Source organism: Scomber scombrus, chromosome 2, assembly GCF_963691925.1.
Source record: "Scomber scombrus chromosome 2, fScoSco1.1, whole genome shotgun sequence".
Lineage (NCBI taxonomy): Eukaryota > Metazoa > Chordata > Actinopteri > Scombriformes > Scombridae > Scomber > Scomber scombrus.
This window is the reverse complement of record NC_084971.1, coordinates 15,379,348-15,395,983: the sequence shown is the minus strand read 5'-3', so window position 1 is coordinate 15,395,983 and position 16,636 is coordinate 15,379,348. Positions and strand designations below refer to the sequence as shown.

Below are 16,636 nucleotides of genomic sequence, written 5' to 3'. Positions count from 1 at the left end.
GCCACTCTGCCATGGTAATCAATACTCCGCCTCTTTAAGAGAGATCCAAATTATTTCAAGTCCCTGTTTTAGATAATAAGCATGTTACACTTGCACTAAGGAGGCAGTTTTATAGACGATTATGATAAAGCACATGAAACCTCACAACCTTAATGGAAATATTCTGTATGGATATCAATTATGTAACGTAATGGGGATGTTGAGTTACACCAATTCACTACATATTGGCTCAAAAGAACTATTACAGTACATTATACTGTAACAGCATGCCATCTTGTCTGGCTAAAAAAGAAAGAGAAAACGTATTCCCATTTCTGCATCATTAATGTCTAACCTTGGAAAGACATTAAGGCAATAAAAATGTTGGATGCTGGGAGCTTTGACAAAGCATTTAGCAGAAGGCCGTCAACATTTTTTTCCAGTTTTTTTAAAAAAATTATGAAAGTTCCCGGTAGCTGACTGAAACTTTTAAAGACATAGCGATGTGTGCCCTTTCAATAAAAGCAGCACTATTACTGCTGCAAGGTGAACGCAACTGAATACATAGCAGTGGTTCTGAATTTAAAAAAAATAATAATTACATCAAGGACTCCTAAACTGAAACTTCGACCACATATGCCCATCTGATAAGTTTTGCTTCTAGATATTTTATTGCATGAAACCCATGACCGAAATGGTCATAAATTCTATCATTGTGTTACTTATAGATGGAATTACAGTAAAAATAAACTATTCTCCTCTTTGCTGAGGACCCTTTATAACCCCCTCATTGACTCCACTTTTGAGGCACATTGTCCTAAATTATCCATAAAAAAACAAAAACACACAATAGGGACATATGTAAAAAAAAAAAGACTCAATTTATTCCAATAATACATTTTCATAACAACAACAGATGTCAGTGAATTTTAAATGCAGGCTTAATTGACAATGACAAAATTCCATCTGAATCAAAAACTCAATGACATAAGTATAAAAACTAAAACAAGGACCAAGTATTTTTCCCATAACTTCCAAAAGAAGAAAAAAAAAATCATGAAAAGAATTTAAATTTCTTCGGCACATTAGACTCATTGCAGCTTACAAATTGTCTACACTGTGTAGTTATGACATGTTTACGTACGAATGACAGTGTGATAAAATCCAACTACACCAACTGTGCTGGCGCCTTTGAGCATTTTGTATTCCACTGGCTGGTATCAACACTGGTCACGAGCATTTGAAGACTGGGCATAACAGGGATGTTTCAGGGAAATGAAGGGGAGGTAGGGATGGTCATAGGAAACAGTCTTTAAAGATAAGATCCTCCGGTTTGCTGTTGGAACACATCAATTGTATCTTCGTCCTCCATTTCTAGCTGTAAGAAAAAAATAAATGTCAATTGAGTCTGTTTGTTAGTAGCTTGTGTGAAAGACAAAATACTTGATTATTCCAATGCTTCTGTTACACTCATTTATATGTGGAATTTTCACCCCATGTAGATAATATTGATTTATTTATGACAATTTAAATAGATGCAACTAAAATGAAATGAATGTCACTATAACAATGCTTTTCTGAGGCATTCTTACAACAGCACGGTTATTGCTCAATTTCATAAATGTATAATTTTTTCCATTGCTAACACCTTCCTTCTTCCTGTATGTGCGTCACATATTCCTTCTTCCTAATATATGCTTCACGGTAACTGCATTTTCATGACAAGGCAGTGGTAAACCTTTACTGTTAGGCCAGTTAAAAAGTGTTGACAATGCAAGTTCTCTAACCAAAAGGTTGGTTCAACAGTTATCCAATAAAGTAATAAAATGTATCTTATTACATCTCTTGAATGATCAAGGAGCAAAGGTCAGACACTGACGTGACACTGCGGACGAGATTGAAGTCAAAAGAAGCTTATTAGCATTCGGTTACAACATAAATGAGAACAAGGCCTCTCTCTCTCTTTTTATTTACCTGTCCTACTCCAAGGACTATGATCTGTTCACAGCAGCTCAGTGCAGTCTGTGTTTAATTTGTACACATAAAAGCACTGTAACTCTGTGCACATTACATGCACTAGAGTATTTTCACTCTTACACAAGTCTGTCCTGACTATAAAGTTACAGGGGATCTCCACAGGAGTTCTTTCTCAGGATTTCCGTTAACGCAGAACAAATCCACCCCCCGCGCTTTTAAAAAATGCATTAACTTTGTTTCTTGAAATACAGAAGGAAATGGCCTCAGACACGAACACTGACAAATTTATCCTAGACAACTTCAAATGTAACACTTTAGATATGTTGAACTGCAAGCAATTTGAGCTGTACTGGCCAGTGAGGTGAGTGCATAGTCAGTGCGGAGTTATCAGCTCAGTGCTGATAAGACCTGCTGTGTATTTAGATCTTAAAATCATGCTGAATAAAAACTAACCACTTATCTTTTAAATAACACTAATAATCTCTGGAAACTAAGAGACACGTTTGTTATGGTTCTGGCTTTATTATCAACTGTAATTAGACTGGATGCATTTTAAAAGGGTCACTAGCCAACAGGTGATAAGTCTGAATAATTTGAACTTTCAAAAGAGCAAAAATGTGTCACGGGTCATGCACAATGTCTAAGGTATCAATACTGTTGGGTCATAAATCTCTTAATAAGAAAACAGCTTAGGCTGTCAAAAAGCAATTCAGCGGGTTAATGTGTGTAGGTGGCTCGACATGTGGATGCAGCCTTCCTTACCTGCGAGGGTGTATCTGTTTCATTGATGGGCTGACCGTCAAATCGAAATCGTATTTGCCTCATTGACAGTCCCTGTGAGACAGACAGAGTAATATTTTGTTTACATTATTATGTAAGGGTCATATTATCAATTGAAATGTGGCGAACAATAATACCAATGAGCACCCTAGAGATAAATCCCTCAGCTTCTCACATATTCACCTTTGATAAGCAATTATGGGCTACTCCGCATTTGGCAGGAAACACTTTAACTGAAGTCACTGGTCTCCAGTTGGGAAAACCATCATTATGGCAAACAGCATTTAAATTAATTCGTGAGGTGATATAGACTCGTAGAGGTAGCAACATTACAACTGCAATACACTGTGTAACAGCCTCACCTGCCGTTCACAATAAGCCTTCATCAGTTTGCTGAGAGGAGTGTGCCTTTTAATCTTGAACTGCACCACTGAGCCATCCTGCCCTGCCACCTTCAGGTTGATGTGCTCATTGTTCTCTGTCTTCACTCCCTCCTGAAATAGAAAAACAAAAGTTTACAGTCAATCGTATTGCTAAAAACACGTAAGGAAATACAAGATGCTTGATACAGTAGAGTGTCTATTATGTCTAAAAGCCTCCAACCTCAGAACCGCATCAAGTAGGGTCCAACACACTTGGAGATCATGTACAGTATGTACCTCATTGACTTATGACAAATGTACACGTATAAAAGTGAGTGAATTTAGTTTTTAACCCGCTCCACTAGTCTGCTTGCTCCTGCTGAGCAAGGCCCTGGGGGTTGGTGCCGTTTTGAGCGCAGAGAGGGAGCAGCGTTACAACTTCAACGTTAGCATTAGCATTTAGCTAAGCAAGTAAATCGACAATGGCCTACAACTTACAATAATACCCAAACGGTCTAGGCAGGATGAAAAATACTGCTCGCAGGCACCAGCATCCGCCTCGTATGCAGAAACATAATATGATGAGCGAGTGATAACCATGTGCAGTTAACTATTTCATGCAGGATCCGTTCAGTTAGCAGATTTGCTTAAACAATTCATTTCGGCCTGTAGCTGCTCAACGCTGCGGTCTCACTTTTCTTCACTTCTCGCTAACGCTATCTAGACTCTTATAATACAGCGTTTTACCAAATGCACTGGTTAATAATAATGCCAGCATTTAAGATGCGTTGGTCTGGTATTTTTTAAATAATTATTTTTTATTATTTCTTTCATTCCGCCCAGGTCTCAGGCACATTAGCCGCGTTAGCTTATTATGCTAACTTTACCCGCTAGCTGGTTGCTATAACGCAGCAGCTCTGGTTTTGCGCTGCCTGCCTTCTCTGTAATTATGCGACCAGTGACGAATTGAATTGGTCGCACAGACGGCATTTCCACAGTGTCATGGATTGGGGTGCACACTGAAAAAGAAAACCACACACAAATTCCGCTCCTCACCTTGGGTTTTTCGTCTGCCATGGCTGCTGCTGTTGCTGTGACTGTCTGCTCCTGGCGCCTGTTCTGCTGCGGCTGCGCTGTCTGGCCGCGCCACTTTGCTCCGGTTGCAGAGCTCACAGCTGCGCCAGATCAACTGAGCGCTGCTTACATAATGTACTGTGTGAATGCTAGATCCACTACATGCACATTCACACAGTCTACATCTAAATATGATTTGATTTTGTGGCATATGGACGTACATGCCAAAAGTATCTAACAATCTACAAGGACATCAAAGCTAGTGAAGTAACTTTTAAGTACATGTCATGCCTCATCATCCCACCTTGATTATTCTAACTCGTTACACTTCGGTATCACTCAGTCTAGTTTATTCAGTCTCCAACGTGTCTAAAATGCAGCAGCAAGAGTTCTGACAAGATCAAGAAAAGAGGGACCACATTACTCCCATTCTTGCCTCCTTACACTGGCTACCTGTTAGGTACAGAATTGATTTTTTAAAATACTTAGCCTACGATTGTTTACAAGGCCTTAAATGGTCTTGCTCCATTGAATATTAGAGATCTCCTGTCCCCATATCACACTAGCAGAGAACTGAGGTCATCTGACCAGGACTGGTTTGTCTACAGATGCATGACTACGTTTTATGGGGACAGGGCCATCTCTCTATTGCTGCCCCAATACTGTGGAATTCTCTTCCTCCTCCAATTCGATTCTCTCCCACTATCAAGAATTTAAAGGGGTAACCTAATAACATGTTTGTTTTTTTTATATTGATTTTGTAATTTTTATCATCATTGTGATTTCTTTAAAAAAAAAAAAAAATTCTTATTTTTTGTGTACTTTTTTTGTATGAAGAACTTTGGATCAACAATCTTGTGTTTAAAGTGCTATATAAATAAAGCTGAAGTTGAAAAAACACTGAAAAATGAGGCAAATATGTGAAAGTTGTAATACAAATAAGTCCATCTGATTTTTTATTCTCCATGCACAGAAACAGCTTTTCAAAAATATGCAATGACAAGTTAATTTAACAATCTAAGACAAATAAATAATAATTTTATAAGAAATATGTAGAGAATCTCCTATATAACATTAATTGCTCCAGAAATACAACAATACTGTTTTTCTGATAACTGCATGGTAAGTGTAATGCTTGAGATTCACCACAAAATAATTACTGATTTATTTTCTCAAGGCTTAAAAAAAGAAATACTTTTCCTAGTTTGATATAGGAAACTCACACACAAGCTTAACATGTACAGTTGACCCAGGGAAAATATCCTCACTCTCTAGCTTAATTTCCACAACATAATCAAACAGGGGGGAGCAAGGGCTGAGCTATACATGACATTTACTTTACAACAGTATGACTTTCTGTTTCTAGGGGAGAATCGTCACCTGATCTGTACTTCTTTAAGCACACCCACTCAATGCAAACAGTTGACCCCTTTTCATTAATGGTTTATGTTGTATCACTAAAGAAAATTTGCTGCTAGGATTACCATTTTATATGAACATGCTATCTGGAGTTGACAGCCTGGATATGTAACAAGACACCTCTCATTCCATCAGAATCCACTGCACTGTTGCTACATAATGCGACATATTATAAAATGTCTGCTTGAATATTTAGTAACATTAAAGCTTCTCAGACACACCATGTGTACCCCCCTTTACTTCAGTACTGAAAATTACCATCATAAGAAGAAAATGCAGGACTATAGTTGCAATACCATACAGTAAGTTAACCAATCTCATACCTTGCACCCCAAACAAAAAATAAATAACACATTCATGATAATAAATACTGAAAGACTAAAATGCACACCAAGAGTCTGAGCTATGAGTTAGTACAGAACTCAGAAGACTAGTAAAAGTATTCAGTAGTAACTGTGAGGCATATAGGGAGACGTGAAGTGAGAGTAACTGATTGATACATAGTCAGCAGTAAATCATGTGAAATGCAGGTTTTGATCACATGATGGCATGACCCTGGTTTCACGGTCTCCTTCTACATGTGTTTTACTGTATAATAAGACAGCCTGGCTTTCAAAATCGCAAGTATACTCCAATCATTTCTGATATGATGGAAGGGTAGGAGTACATGTATTAAAGCATAAATGAGAATAAAAGGGTATAGTAATAGTAACAACGTAATAATAACTTAGCATTACTCAAAATTACCAAACAAGGATTTTCCCACGTATCCACCATCAACATTCAATCATTGCACACACCTGTTTGGAACTGTAAAATAGTTTAAATTGGATGTATGCGTCATGACTTTGGCTACTTAGCTGGGCCATCCAAGCAGAAATTCTCTGTAAAGGTCTACGTATTAGAGTTTAGATTATATTCTCGAAATTTTCCCTAAAAGTCTTCCGACACTGCCCTTTCTCTTGACCTCTGAGCTGCACTGACAGACTGAATGGTTTAAGAAGTCTTGTAGTATCTGGCCAGCCTAAAGGGTAGGCAGGGCTATAGAGCCCCCCATCTGTCAGCAGGTGGAAACTCATTCACTTCCCCCACTTCTGTGTGCGGCTGCTCTCCCAGCGTGAATGTAAGTTTGTATCTCATCCGAACGATTTCCTGCAAAACACATATACATACAATGCACTCAGCTTTTCAGCTTTCATCAGGTTAGCGTTAGACTATAAAGAGGGTGAATATTGTGCTGTACTGTATGATGCCAAACATGGATAAAAACTGCTATATTGGGTAAATAATTTGCAAAGGAATACATTACATAATGCATTAATACATTTATGAACATCAAAACAGCCTTAGGCTGACTGCTACCTTGAGAGGATTGGCAAGCAGCATGACCTGAGTGCTGGCAGCAGGAGGAAGGATTGGGTTAAAAGGAGCCAGCTCTGTGCCCGAGGGTGACTGCAGTCTCACTTTCATTGTCTGGAGAGGAGATGGAGAATTGGCACACTGGAATATTTTAAAATATAAATGCAGGCTGTGAAGCTCCCCGTAACTGATTGCAGGGATGCGCAGCAGGTTTTACCTTAGGCACCGCAGCCTGCAGAACAATGTTCCTGACGGGCAGCGGGGCTGTGTTAAGCATAGATGCCACCATCACCAGAACATCAGGCCTGCCTGGTGGACAATCAGTGGCAAAATGCAACAGAAGACGGACACCATTTTTGTCATATGCCGTCACAGGACACACCTTACCTTAAAAAAAAAAAGGATGGTTATTAAACAGGTTATTAAGCCATATAAAAATGGTTATTACTTCCGAAGTTCTTCCATAAATAGAGTTGTTTGACCTATTTTGCTTGTGTGATCTATAAAGAAGGTATATTTTGATACACCTCCTCCCTCTTGCACATACTGTGACATTCACTTTCAGACCACAATAATAGTGTTCACAATCAAGACAAAGTATAATTGGGAAAAATATCATCCAGTTTGCCAGTTTTTTGGCAGTAATGTCTAAAGTTCAGTTTTCAAATCACCAATCCGTCTCAAAGGATGAGGAAGCCGCTATTTTCTGGCTAGAGAATAGTTGGGGTTAAATAAATTAAATATACTTCACAGACAACTGTGCCCTCTCCTTTTTTCATGATTATATTCTCTACAGGTATTCTATTATGGTCGGGAGAGCAGGCACAATTTGCGAAATTCCTGGAATCACTGTGTTTGACAAAGGTATGTCCCAAAATATATACTGTGTTTGACATCTGATGACATCTATCTATTACACAGCATATGTGATCTGTAAGAAAAAGAAAAATCTTTTTTTTTTTTTAGATGTTTGAAGAAATGTGATTGAATACATTACTGCATTTCTTCTCTGCTTCCGTGCTAACTGGAAAGCTGGAGCTCATGACAATTTTTGAATTTTCCTATAGATCTTCCTCTTCCTACAACTTGACATGGAAGTTTTCAATTTCAATGTGATGTCCTTTATTGTATCGATTTTTCAATGCACCCAAACTAATAAAAAAAAATTGTTTTTTCTATATTTCTTAAAAAACAAACAAAACCCACAAACACAACTCACTTGGCTTGATGGCATCCAGAGGTACAAAAACATTGGCCAGCGATACCTCTTCTCCACTGCCTGGACTTGGCTGGCTATGTGGGAGGATAGGGGACAGAGAGCGCAATAGAGGGCTGTCATCTGCCTGACACTTGGCAGGTGGAATAGTGGACCCTCCTGGTATCCCTCCTATGAGTGAAGGTTGGGATGTGGTGTAGGTGCCTCCAATACTGGACAACAGGGTGAAAGGATCATGCAGATCTTCACACTTGGCTAGCAAGCTGCCAAAATCCATCGCACCAGGTGTACTGTGGATAATCACAGATTTGTAGTGTCTCAGTCAAAATCATTACAGGTCCCATTATGTTTCATCTCATAATGACAGACAAAAAACAACTATGGTGTATGATAACATGACAAAAGATGCAGACACTAGCTCATAAGCCAACATTGAGAAATCACCTTTAGTAATTAAAAATGGAAAGCAAATACACTTCGCCTCACATGATAGCACAAAACAAAACCACTACTTCTCATTCAATCAAGTGGCTGCTAGACACTCAGTGCTGCCCATTTAAAATGATCAGTCACAATCTTTGCATTTTAATTAAAGACAAAACACTTATGTTTAAAAGTGTAATTTGGACAGCATTTTAGAAAAACTCCTGTAATGTCATTATATGTTAAATATAATGACAATAAAGCTTTATATTCTATTCTACACAAGTGCCTTTAAAGTTGACATACACTCAGACTAATCTGCACTTTAAAAAAAAGACTGGGATCAAACAAGGATAATTTCCCTGTGATCTTTTTAAAATATAATCGAGTATCCAATATATCACGTGTGACAGATGGACAGACAGGGGGATGATCCACATTCATCCACAAGTACTACTCACTTTTTAGGACTGCTCACATCAAGCAAGGCTAGGTCTTGCAGATTGTGATTAAAAGAAGGAGAAGCAGACTGGGAGGGCCCTGCTGCAGCGGAGGCCTGTTGTTGAGTGACAGTGGTGGCTGATGGAACAGACAAGACTGCGTTGTATGACTGAGGGAGAGCCGCTGGGGCTGTGAAGGTCAATCCTGAACTGACTGACTGCTGTGACCCTGATGTTACTGAGACAGACTGTGTTGAAACAGAAGGTGTGGAGAACACAGCGCCAGAGAAACTTAAGGCAGAGGCAGTTGCTGAAGACTTGGTGGGGCTAACTGAAGTTACTGTTGCAGAGAGGGTGCATGGAAAAAATGATGATGTCGAGAATGCAGGAGCTGGAGGTGAAGTAGTGTCAAAAAGTTCCAAATCCTTACTGGAATCCTGGAGGAAATTGTGAGAAAATAAAATGCTGTAAATTTTAAGATAATACTTGACTTTAATTAAAAATAAATTGCAATTTTTTCACAGTGTACCTGTATTGGTTGTAAATGATTGCTCAGGTTTACATGTGTTGGTGCTGTTGATTTACTTGAAACGGGAGCGGGTTCATTGAGGCCTGTGAATAGAAACAAATGGGACAAAACATGTCATATACAGACAGGTAATATATAATATTGTCATAAATAACAATAATTCAAATGCACTTCACAAATACATAATACACTATGTTACCTAAAGACAGCAGCTCTTCATCCAGCAGAGATAGTGCTGCAGAGAGTGCGTTTGTGCTTGAAGACTGAGGTTCAGTGGCAGCGGTCCCACACAGCAGGTCAGCTGGAATAGATATAGAAGATGTGGGGGGTTGCTGCTCTGGTGGAGAGGGGCTCTGGACGTCCAGACCCACTAGGTCAATCAGAATCTCTGACTGAGTTGTGCGGCCGGGGCCTTTTAGATGAATGGAGAAAAAAAGATGTATTCAGTTTCAAAAACTCAATACTGTATATGTCCATCCCCATGTCAAGCAAAGTTTAAAGGGTCAGTTCAACCAAGTACAAAAAACAAACACAAAGACATACAGTTCTTCATCAGCTGATCCTTATTGGTTGTTATACAGTGCATCCAGAAAGTATTCACACCCCTTCACTTTCCCCACATTTTTTTATGTTACAGCCTTATTCCAAAATTGATTAAATTCTTTTTTTGCCTCATCAATCTACACACAATACCCCATAATGACAAAGTGTAAAAAGGTTTTTAGAAATTCTTGCAAATGTATTAAAAATAAAAAACTGAAATATCGCATGTACATAAGTATTCACCCCTTTTGCTATGACACTCAAAATGGAGCTCAAGTGCATCCTGTTTCCACTGATCATCCTTGAGATGTTTCTACAACTTGATTGGAGTCCACCTGTAGTAAATTCAATTGATTGGACAGGATTTGGAAAGGCACACACCTGTCTATATAAGGTCCCACTGTTGACAGTGCATGTCAGAGCAGAAACCAAGCCATAAGGTCAAAGGAATTGTCTGTAGACCTCCGAGACAGGATTGTATCGAGGCACAAATCTAGGGAAGGGTACAAAAAAATGTCTGCAGCATTGAAGGTCCCTAAGAGCACAGTGGTCTCCATCATTCATGAATGGAAGAAGTTTGGAACCACCAGGACTCTTTCTAGAGCTGGCTGCCCAGCCAAACTGAGAAGGACCATGGTCAGGGAGGTGACCAAGAACCTGATGGTCACTCTGACAGAGCTCCAGCGTTCCTCTGTGGAAATGGGAGAACCTTCCAGAAGGACAACCATCTCTGCAGCACTCCACCAATCAGGCCTTTATGGTAGAGTGGCCAGAAGGAAGCCTCTACTCAGTAAAAGGCACATGACAGCCCGCTTGTAGTTTACCAGAAGGCACCTGAAGGACTCTCAGACCATGAGAAACAAGATTCTCTGGTCTGATGAAACCAAGATTGAACTCTTTGGTCTGAATGCAAAGCGCCACGTCTGGAGGAAACCAGGCACCTCTCATCACCTGGCTCATAACGTGAGTAGTGGAAGGGACGGCATTTCATTTATGGCACCAAAAAAAAAAAGTTTTGGAAACCTCAACAGAAATGTTTATCTCCAAAAACAATGTCCAGATTATGGACCTACTGTAGCTATGAACAGCTATCACTGTGTCACCAAGACATTGAGCTATTATTGTACTGTTGCAGATATTCTTACAAAAAGCTTTCCCGTGTCACCTTATTAGTTTTTCCATCCAGCTTGCTCTTTTCCATGTTGAGATTAGACTGGATTGTAATTTGTTATATCAGACTGACTTCTCTGCCTACATGTTGGTCTAAGATTTTGTTATGGTTACACTGTTTGTATTCAATCAACTGACTTTCATGGGAACTGAAAATATGTAAGTAACTGCACTGTGGGATGAAACAATTATTGCCGTAATCATGTGAACAATAAATATTGAGACATGCAACTCACTGATTGTAACTGTGCAGAAAACTTACCTTTGTTAACTGCTGATCTTGTTTGTTGTGCTTCTTCAGTCTCTCCGTTGATGGTCTGTCCTTCCACAATCTTCTTATAAGAATTAATGACATGGGAGAGGTCATCGCTGGCCTGCAGAATGTCTCCTAATAAGTGTTTTATAAGAGTAGATGATGTTAATAAAATAAACAGCAATAACATGACATTTCTTCTAGTGTTTGTTAAACAAGAATGTTTTTTATGAGTCAAGTGGGAATTCTAATCTGGTAGGATTGTTGTTGTTACATTGGCAAATGTCCTCTAGGAGTTATTACTCAACCTTTTTATACTTAAGTCAAGACATCAAAAACTTAAGTCAAAACAGAAAATGGTGAGAACACAACAGAGTCAATAGGGCCTAATTCCAGTATGTCTTACCCAAGTTGCTGTCATTATCCTCAGTCTCAGTAGCGAGCTGAAACACTGTTTGTCTAAGCTTGTCACAATCACCATATAAATCCTGGAAAAAGAGTTTAAAATAGAACTGAAAAGTCACATCTTGAATTTCAATCAAACACAACTGTATCAGAGCATATAAAAAGAACAGTGTTTATCATACATAATAAATGTGACTTAGCAATATGATATAAGAATATGCTATTATAATATATATGCAGAGGAACTTGATTTTAAAATAAATTACTCTGAGCTCTTAACTGAGCATGTTTCTTTACTTGACAGAAAAAATGTGATAAAGAGTTTTATGGCAAATAAGTGATACTAAATAAAGTGCTCTGGTGTGTCTAAAAATAGACACACCAAGACTGTTTTCAATACTTCCTGCAAGGTCAATTAATGCCAAAGAAATATGTGTATTCATTACACAAGTTTATCTCAGCCTTCTTGAATGGAGAACGAACCCTAATGAGTTCCTTGTCACCGTCAGTGGAGTCTTCCGGGCTGAAGTAAGCAAGCATCTCGTTAAGGAGTTTGACGCTGTTGTTAGCTGCCTCCAGTGTGCTTTTTTGTTTTGTTGCTTTCTGTGCTCTCACCTCATCCTGAGACAAATAAAATAAAGTTGAGCTGCACTTGGTGATAATTTTCTTTAAACTTCATTGTCAGTATAAACACAAGCTGTGTGCAGTAATTTCTCTAAATGAAAGCACCCTAGATTAAGGCCGGATTAAGACAGAAACAAAAAAATGAAAACATTCCGAAACAGACCTCCTTAACCATGTTCTTGATGAGCCGATTGGCCTCTTGCAGATCTTCAGGCTTTTTGCTCTTCAGTAGCAGTGACAATCTCTGCAGAGAGATGAGAGAAGCATCAGCGAGTGAATGCTAGAGCCCATCACCCACAGACTACACAAACACAAGCAGCAAAGTCATAAGCATAGCAAGTCTTCCAGACCATGAAAAAATAAACTACACCCATAGATCAACTGCAGTCAACGCAAAGTAAATATTCAGCCATGACCTGGTCTAGTGTGTCGTAACCAGTGAGGTAAAAGAACAAAATAAACAACTGCTGCAAAGTTTGACTGCAGGACACAACATGTCTCCTTCTTCACTGAAAAGTAAAATTTCAGTTTATGTGACCTGTGGGCTTCACACTACCACATCATGCTTGAGTAAGCTGCATACCTGACCACGACTAGCCCCAAACTAGTTGTGATGACACAAATTATGCTCATATGTACATGCTTTGAGCTGAGATTTAGGGCAACGCACAGAAACTTTCCGCTTCAGCAGATGAATGTAAAAACAGCCTTCAGGTGTGTATATATCATTCTGCACAGTGAAGCTCAAACATCCAAGTAAAGTAACTATAAGGAAAGCGCATTTTTATAAAATACACAGAAATCATCATCATCACCATCATCTTCATCATCAACAGTAGATATTTCAACTACAGAATTACAGAACCCCGACTCAGACACACAAATACAATGTAGGTGATGCAATTCATTTTCTTGATACTTGATCATATTATATGCAATAGCAAAGTTGTTTTGATAAATTGTTGCACAAAAAATAATAATAACAAATGGAAAGTTGTAACTGAGAACAGAGAGAGTGAGTTATGTGCATGATGTGCAGCATTCAAACAGTCACATCCCAAAATAATTATTCTTACCCTGCTCTTCTCCTCATCATCAAACACAGGATTTTTGGGTCTCGGAGAAGGTGACGGTATTAATGTGGCATCCAGAGGGATTTCTGGGTCAACTAAAACAATGCCTAAAATAAAGATGACAACAGGCAAGTCCTGTATTTGCGAAATGACAGAACATAATCTTCAAACAGTCCAAAGTATACTTGACTCAGCACTCTGTGTACAATGTTTTATTTTTAGATGTCTCTGTTATGTATTCAATTAGTGTTATTAGACCTTATCAGCATATTCTCACAGTTGTTTTTGAGTAGCCGATGACTCACCCTGTGTCTTCAGCATCTGATAGGCTTCACAGATCTTTGCTTCATCTGGTAGAGACACAGTCCAACTGTACAGCATCTCAATCACTTTCGTCTTCACCCTCTCTGATACTTTGTCTCCTAGATACTGTAAAGCAAACAGCTTAGAATTACACAAAATGAGAGCTGCAACGATATTTCATTAGTCAGTCAACACATAATTAATTAGTCAATCTACAAATATTTAATCGCTAACTAATTTGTTTTATAACAAAAATGTTCAAATGTTGCTGGTTTTAACTTCTTAAATGTAAATATGTTCTGTTGTATTTAGTCCTCTGTGATTGTAAACAGTTTATCTTTGGGTTATGGACTATGAGTCGAAACACATCAAGTCATCTATAGTTGCATCTTGGGCTTTGGGAAACAGTGTTTGAAATATTTAACTTTTTTTAACATGAAAGGATTAACTGAGAAAATAATTGACAGATAAATCAAAATTGAAAAATAATCGTTAGTTGCAACCCTGTGCAAAATATCAATTCAAGTGGTCACACCGTACCATGAAGGCTTTCAATAATCATGTTTCTTACTTTTGGAGAAACCACTTTGATTAGTTCGTTTAAAAACCTAAATTTCCCAACTTCATTGTGAAACCTTCGCCCACAGTTCTTCATACAAGCCTCCAGAACCTACAAAAGGAGAAATAAATGGAATAAAAATCTTCCACTTGTAATAGGCAATGCTCAAACCAAGGAACACTTTGAAACGATTACACTACACACCGTTAATGCTTGTAACGCCTCCCATTCCTGAGGGGACTGAATCTTATGACCCAAAAGTCGAACCGATATTTGTGGGCTGAAAAATATGAAAATGCAATGCAAACTCAGTAACAAAAGCAATACAGTCTGGGGTTATGACAGGCTTAGCAAGAAACTCTATGTGAGTACCACAAAGAGGACACAGATTAGCAACATTACATGCGTGTGACTCATTGTTGCAGGAGTTTATTGAATGAATGTGACCCTACCCCTCTAGCTCTTTATTGATTTGGTCACAGAATCCCATGATATACTCCCAGTCTTCCTGTCTGTTGGAAGGGTTAGTGGCCTTGTCTGTAAAAGAGAAGGATACTCATGAGCATGCAGCACTAACAGCACATTTCAAATCTTTCCAATAGGAAGCTATAGGAAACAGGCTGGAGCTGTGTGATTCATGAACTTAATTCAAGCCTAGAGTACCTAGCTGGAACCCAGATAGTTGTTCTTGTCCACATTTTCAGCTTATTTTACTTCATGACGTCTCTCTTTAATAGCCTCAAGACACTACGCCGATCCAGTTTGTTGTTGCTGATCCAAGTCCTGTTTGAACTTGGGGTAAGTTGACGCCTGGAGGTGTTCACAACAGGCGTCTTTAATTCAAACTGTTCATTGTACTACTGTGACACATCACTCGAATAGATAGTCTATTTTTTCAGGCATTTCGAGGTACCGACTCTAATCCGTGAACAAAGTAAACTAAACATCGAGGCTTATTTTGGCTAGTGACATCCATCACTGCCAGCAGCTGTCTGTGTTAGCCAGCTCCTGACAACACACACAGACGGATATTTCTCAGATCTACAGCAAAGTCATGCGAGCTCAACACACGTTTCGGGTACCCACGGCAACGTAGCACACGTGTATACACAATTAATTTGAACATATATTGTGAAAATACAGTTTTAGTGTGCACTTACTGAGCCAGGACTCCAGCGACTCTCCATCATCCGCCATATTTGCACTCTGAAGCAAACAACGCGTGACTGCTGATGCCTTCACGTGCTGTCGGACACATGGGTGTTGTCTAATGCTCAGTTCAATGACCCATTGACATGTTTCGTATGAGTGGGTAAAGAACAGGGTTATTATAGTTTTTAAATTTTCATTAGTTTTTTTCATTTTATTTAGTTTATTTCAGTTTAGTTTGAGTTAGTTTAACAAATGATTAAGTAGTTTTATTTGTATTTTGAGGAATTGACTAGTTTTAATTTTGTTTTAATTTAGCTTTTGTCTTAGTTTTTCAGGTATTAGAAGGAAAGCCTTGATTTGTAGAAGCTGAAAAGGATGAAAGTATGCATGAAACCAAATATGGTTTACCAATTTGTTACAGTCATTGTATATTAAAGGTACCATATTGTGCAAATTTTATTATTTTATTCTTTAATCAAAGACAACGAAAACAAAGCTGTAAAGCAAATCTGTTTTGTTTTAGTTCGTTTTGGACTGATTAGTGTAGTTTTTATTTCATTTTCGTTTTTACCCCCCCCCCCCCCCCCAAAAAAAAAAAAAAAAACTAAACAAAACAAACAAACCAAAAAACAATTGTTTTTATTGTTGTTTTTTTTCAGTATAAATAATAATAAATAATTTTGTTCACTGCCAGTTTTAGTTTTCATTAACTATAATAACCCTGGTCAAGAATTGTCTTTATTGCCAAGACGTGACTGTATGATCAGTGGATTTAAAAAAGTGTATTTCTATGTTATTGCTGTATATTTTCATGTTTCTTTTTTCTGTCTTTAATTATATGCATTATGCAAAACCCTTAGTCCACTGCTGCTTTTCACAGTTTTTCAAGTCTTAAAATGACAATCAGGTGCCCAAATGAACATTGAAATAGGTTGTTCTTGCCATAATCATTCCTCCTTTTTCATACTGGCCATTAGGAGATTCTTTCATAATCCA

At 38.4% G+C, this 16,636-nt stretch overlaps 3 protein-coding genes across 3 annotated transcripts in view; all 3 read right to left on the bottom strand.

Annotated features, from left to right (window-relative positions):
- Positions 1 to 16,636, bottom strand: part of zgc:174863 (uncharacterized protein LOC100136852 homolog) — a 304,874-nt gene that overhangs the window by 22,834 nt on the left and 265,404 nt on the right. The window lies entirely within an intron of this gene.
- sumo2a (small ubiquitin like modifier 2a) lies at positions 842 to 4,222 on the bottom strand. Its single transcript, XM_062437185.1, has 4 exons — positions 4,155 to 4,222; positions 3,099 to 3,230; positions 2,719 to 2,790; positions 842 to 1,357 (listed from the first exon to the last, which is right to left on the bottom strand). Exons 1-4 carry the CDS (start codon positions 4,173 to 4,175, stop codon positions 1,292 to 1,294), a joined length of 291 nt encoding a protein of 96 aa, XP_062293169.1. The 5' UTR covers positions 4,176 to 4,222; the 3' UTR covers positions 842 to 1,291.
- Positions 5,133 to 15,685, bottom strand: gga3a (golgi associated, gamma adaptin ear containing, ARF binding protein 3a). The gene is made up of 17 exons (XM_062435799.1): positions 15,649 to 15,685; positions 14,941 to 15,025; positions 14,693 to 14,768; positions 14,501 to 14,599; positions 13,932 to 14,055; positions 13,630 to 13,733; positions 12,717 to 12,797; positions 12,413 to 12,550; positions 11,931 to 12,012; positions 11,534 to 11,659; positions 9,758 to 9,970; positions 9,559 to 9,641; positions 9,051 to 9,466; positions 8,170 to 8,456; positions 7,168 to 7,337; positions 6,954 to 7,064; positions 5,133 to 6,743 (listed from the first exon to the last, which is right to left on the bottom strand). Exons 1-17 carry the CDS (start codon positions 15,683 to 15,685, stop codon positions 6,633 to 6,635), a joined length of 2,343 nt encoding a protein of 780 aa, XP_062291783.1. The 3' UTR covers positions 5,133 to 6,632.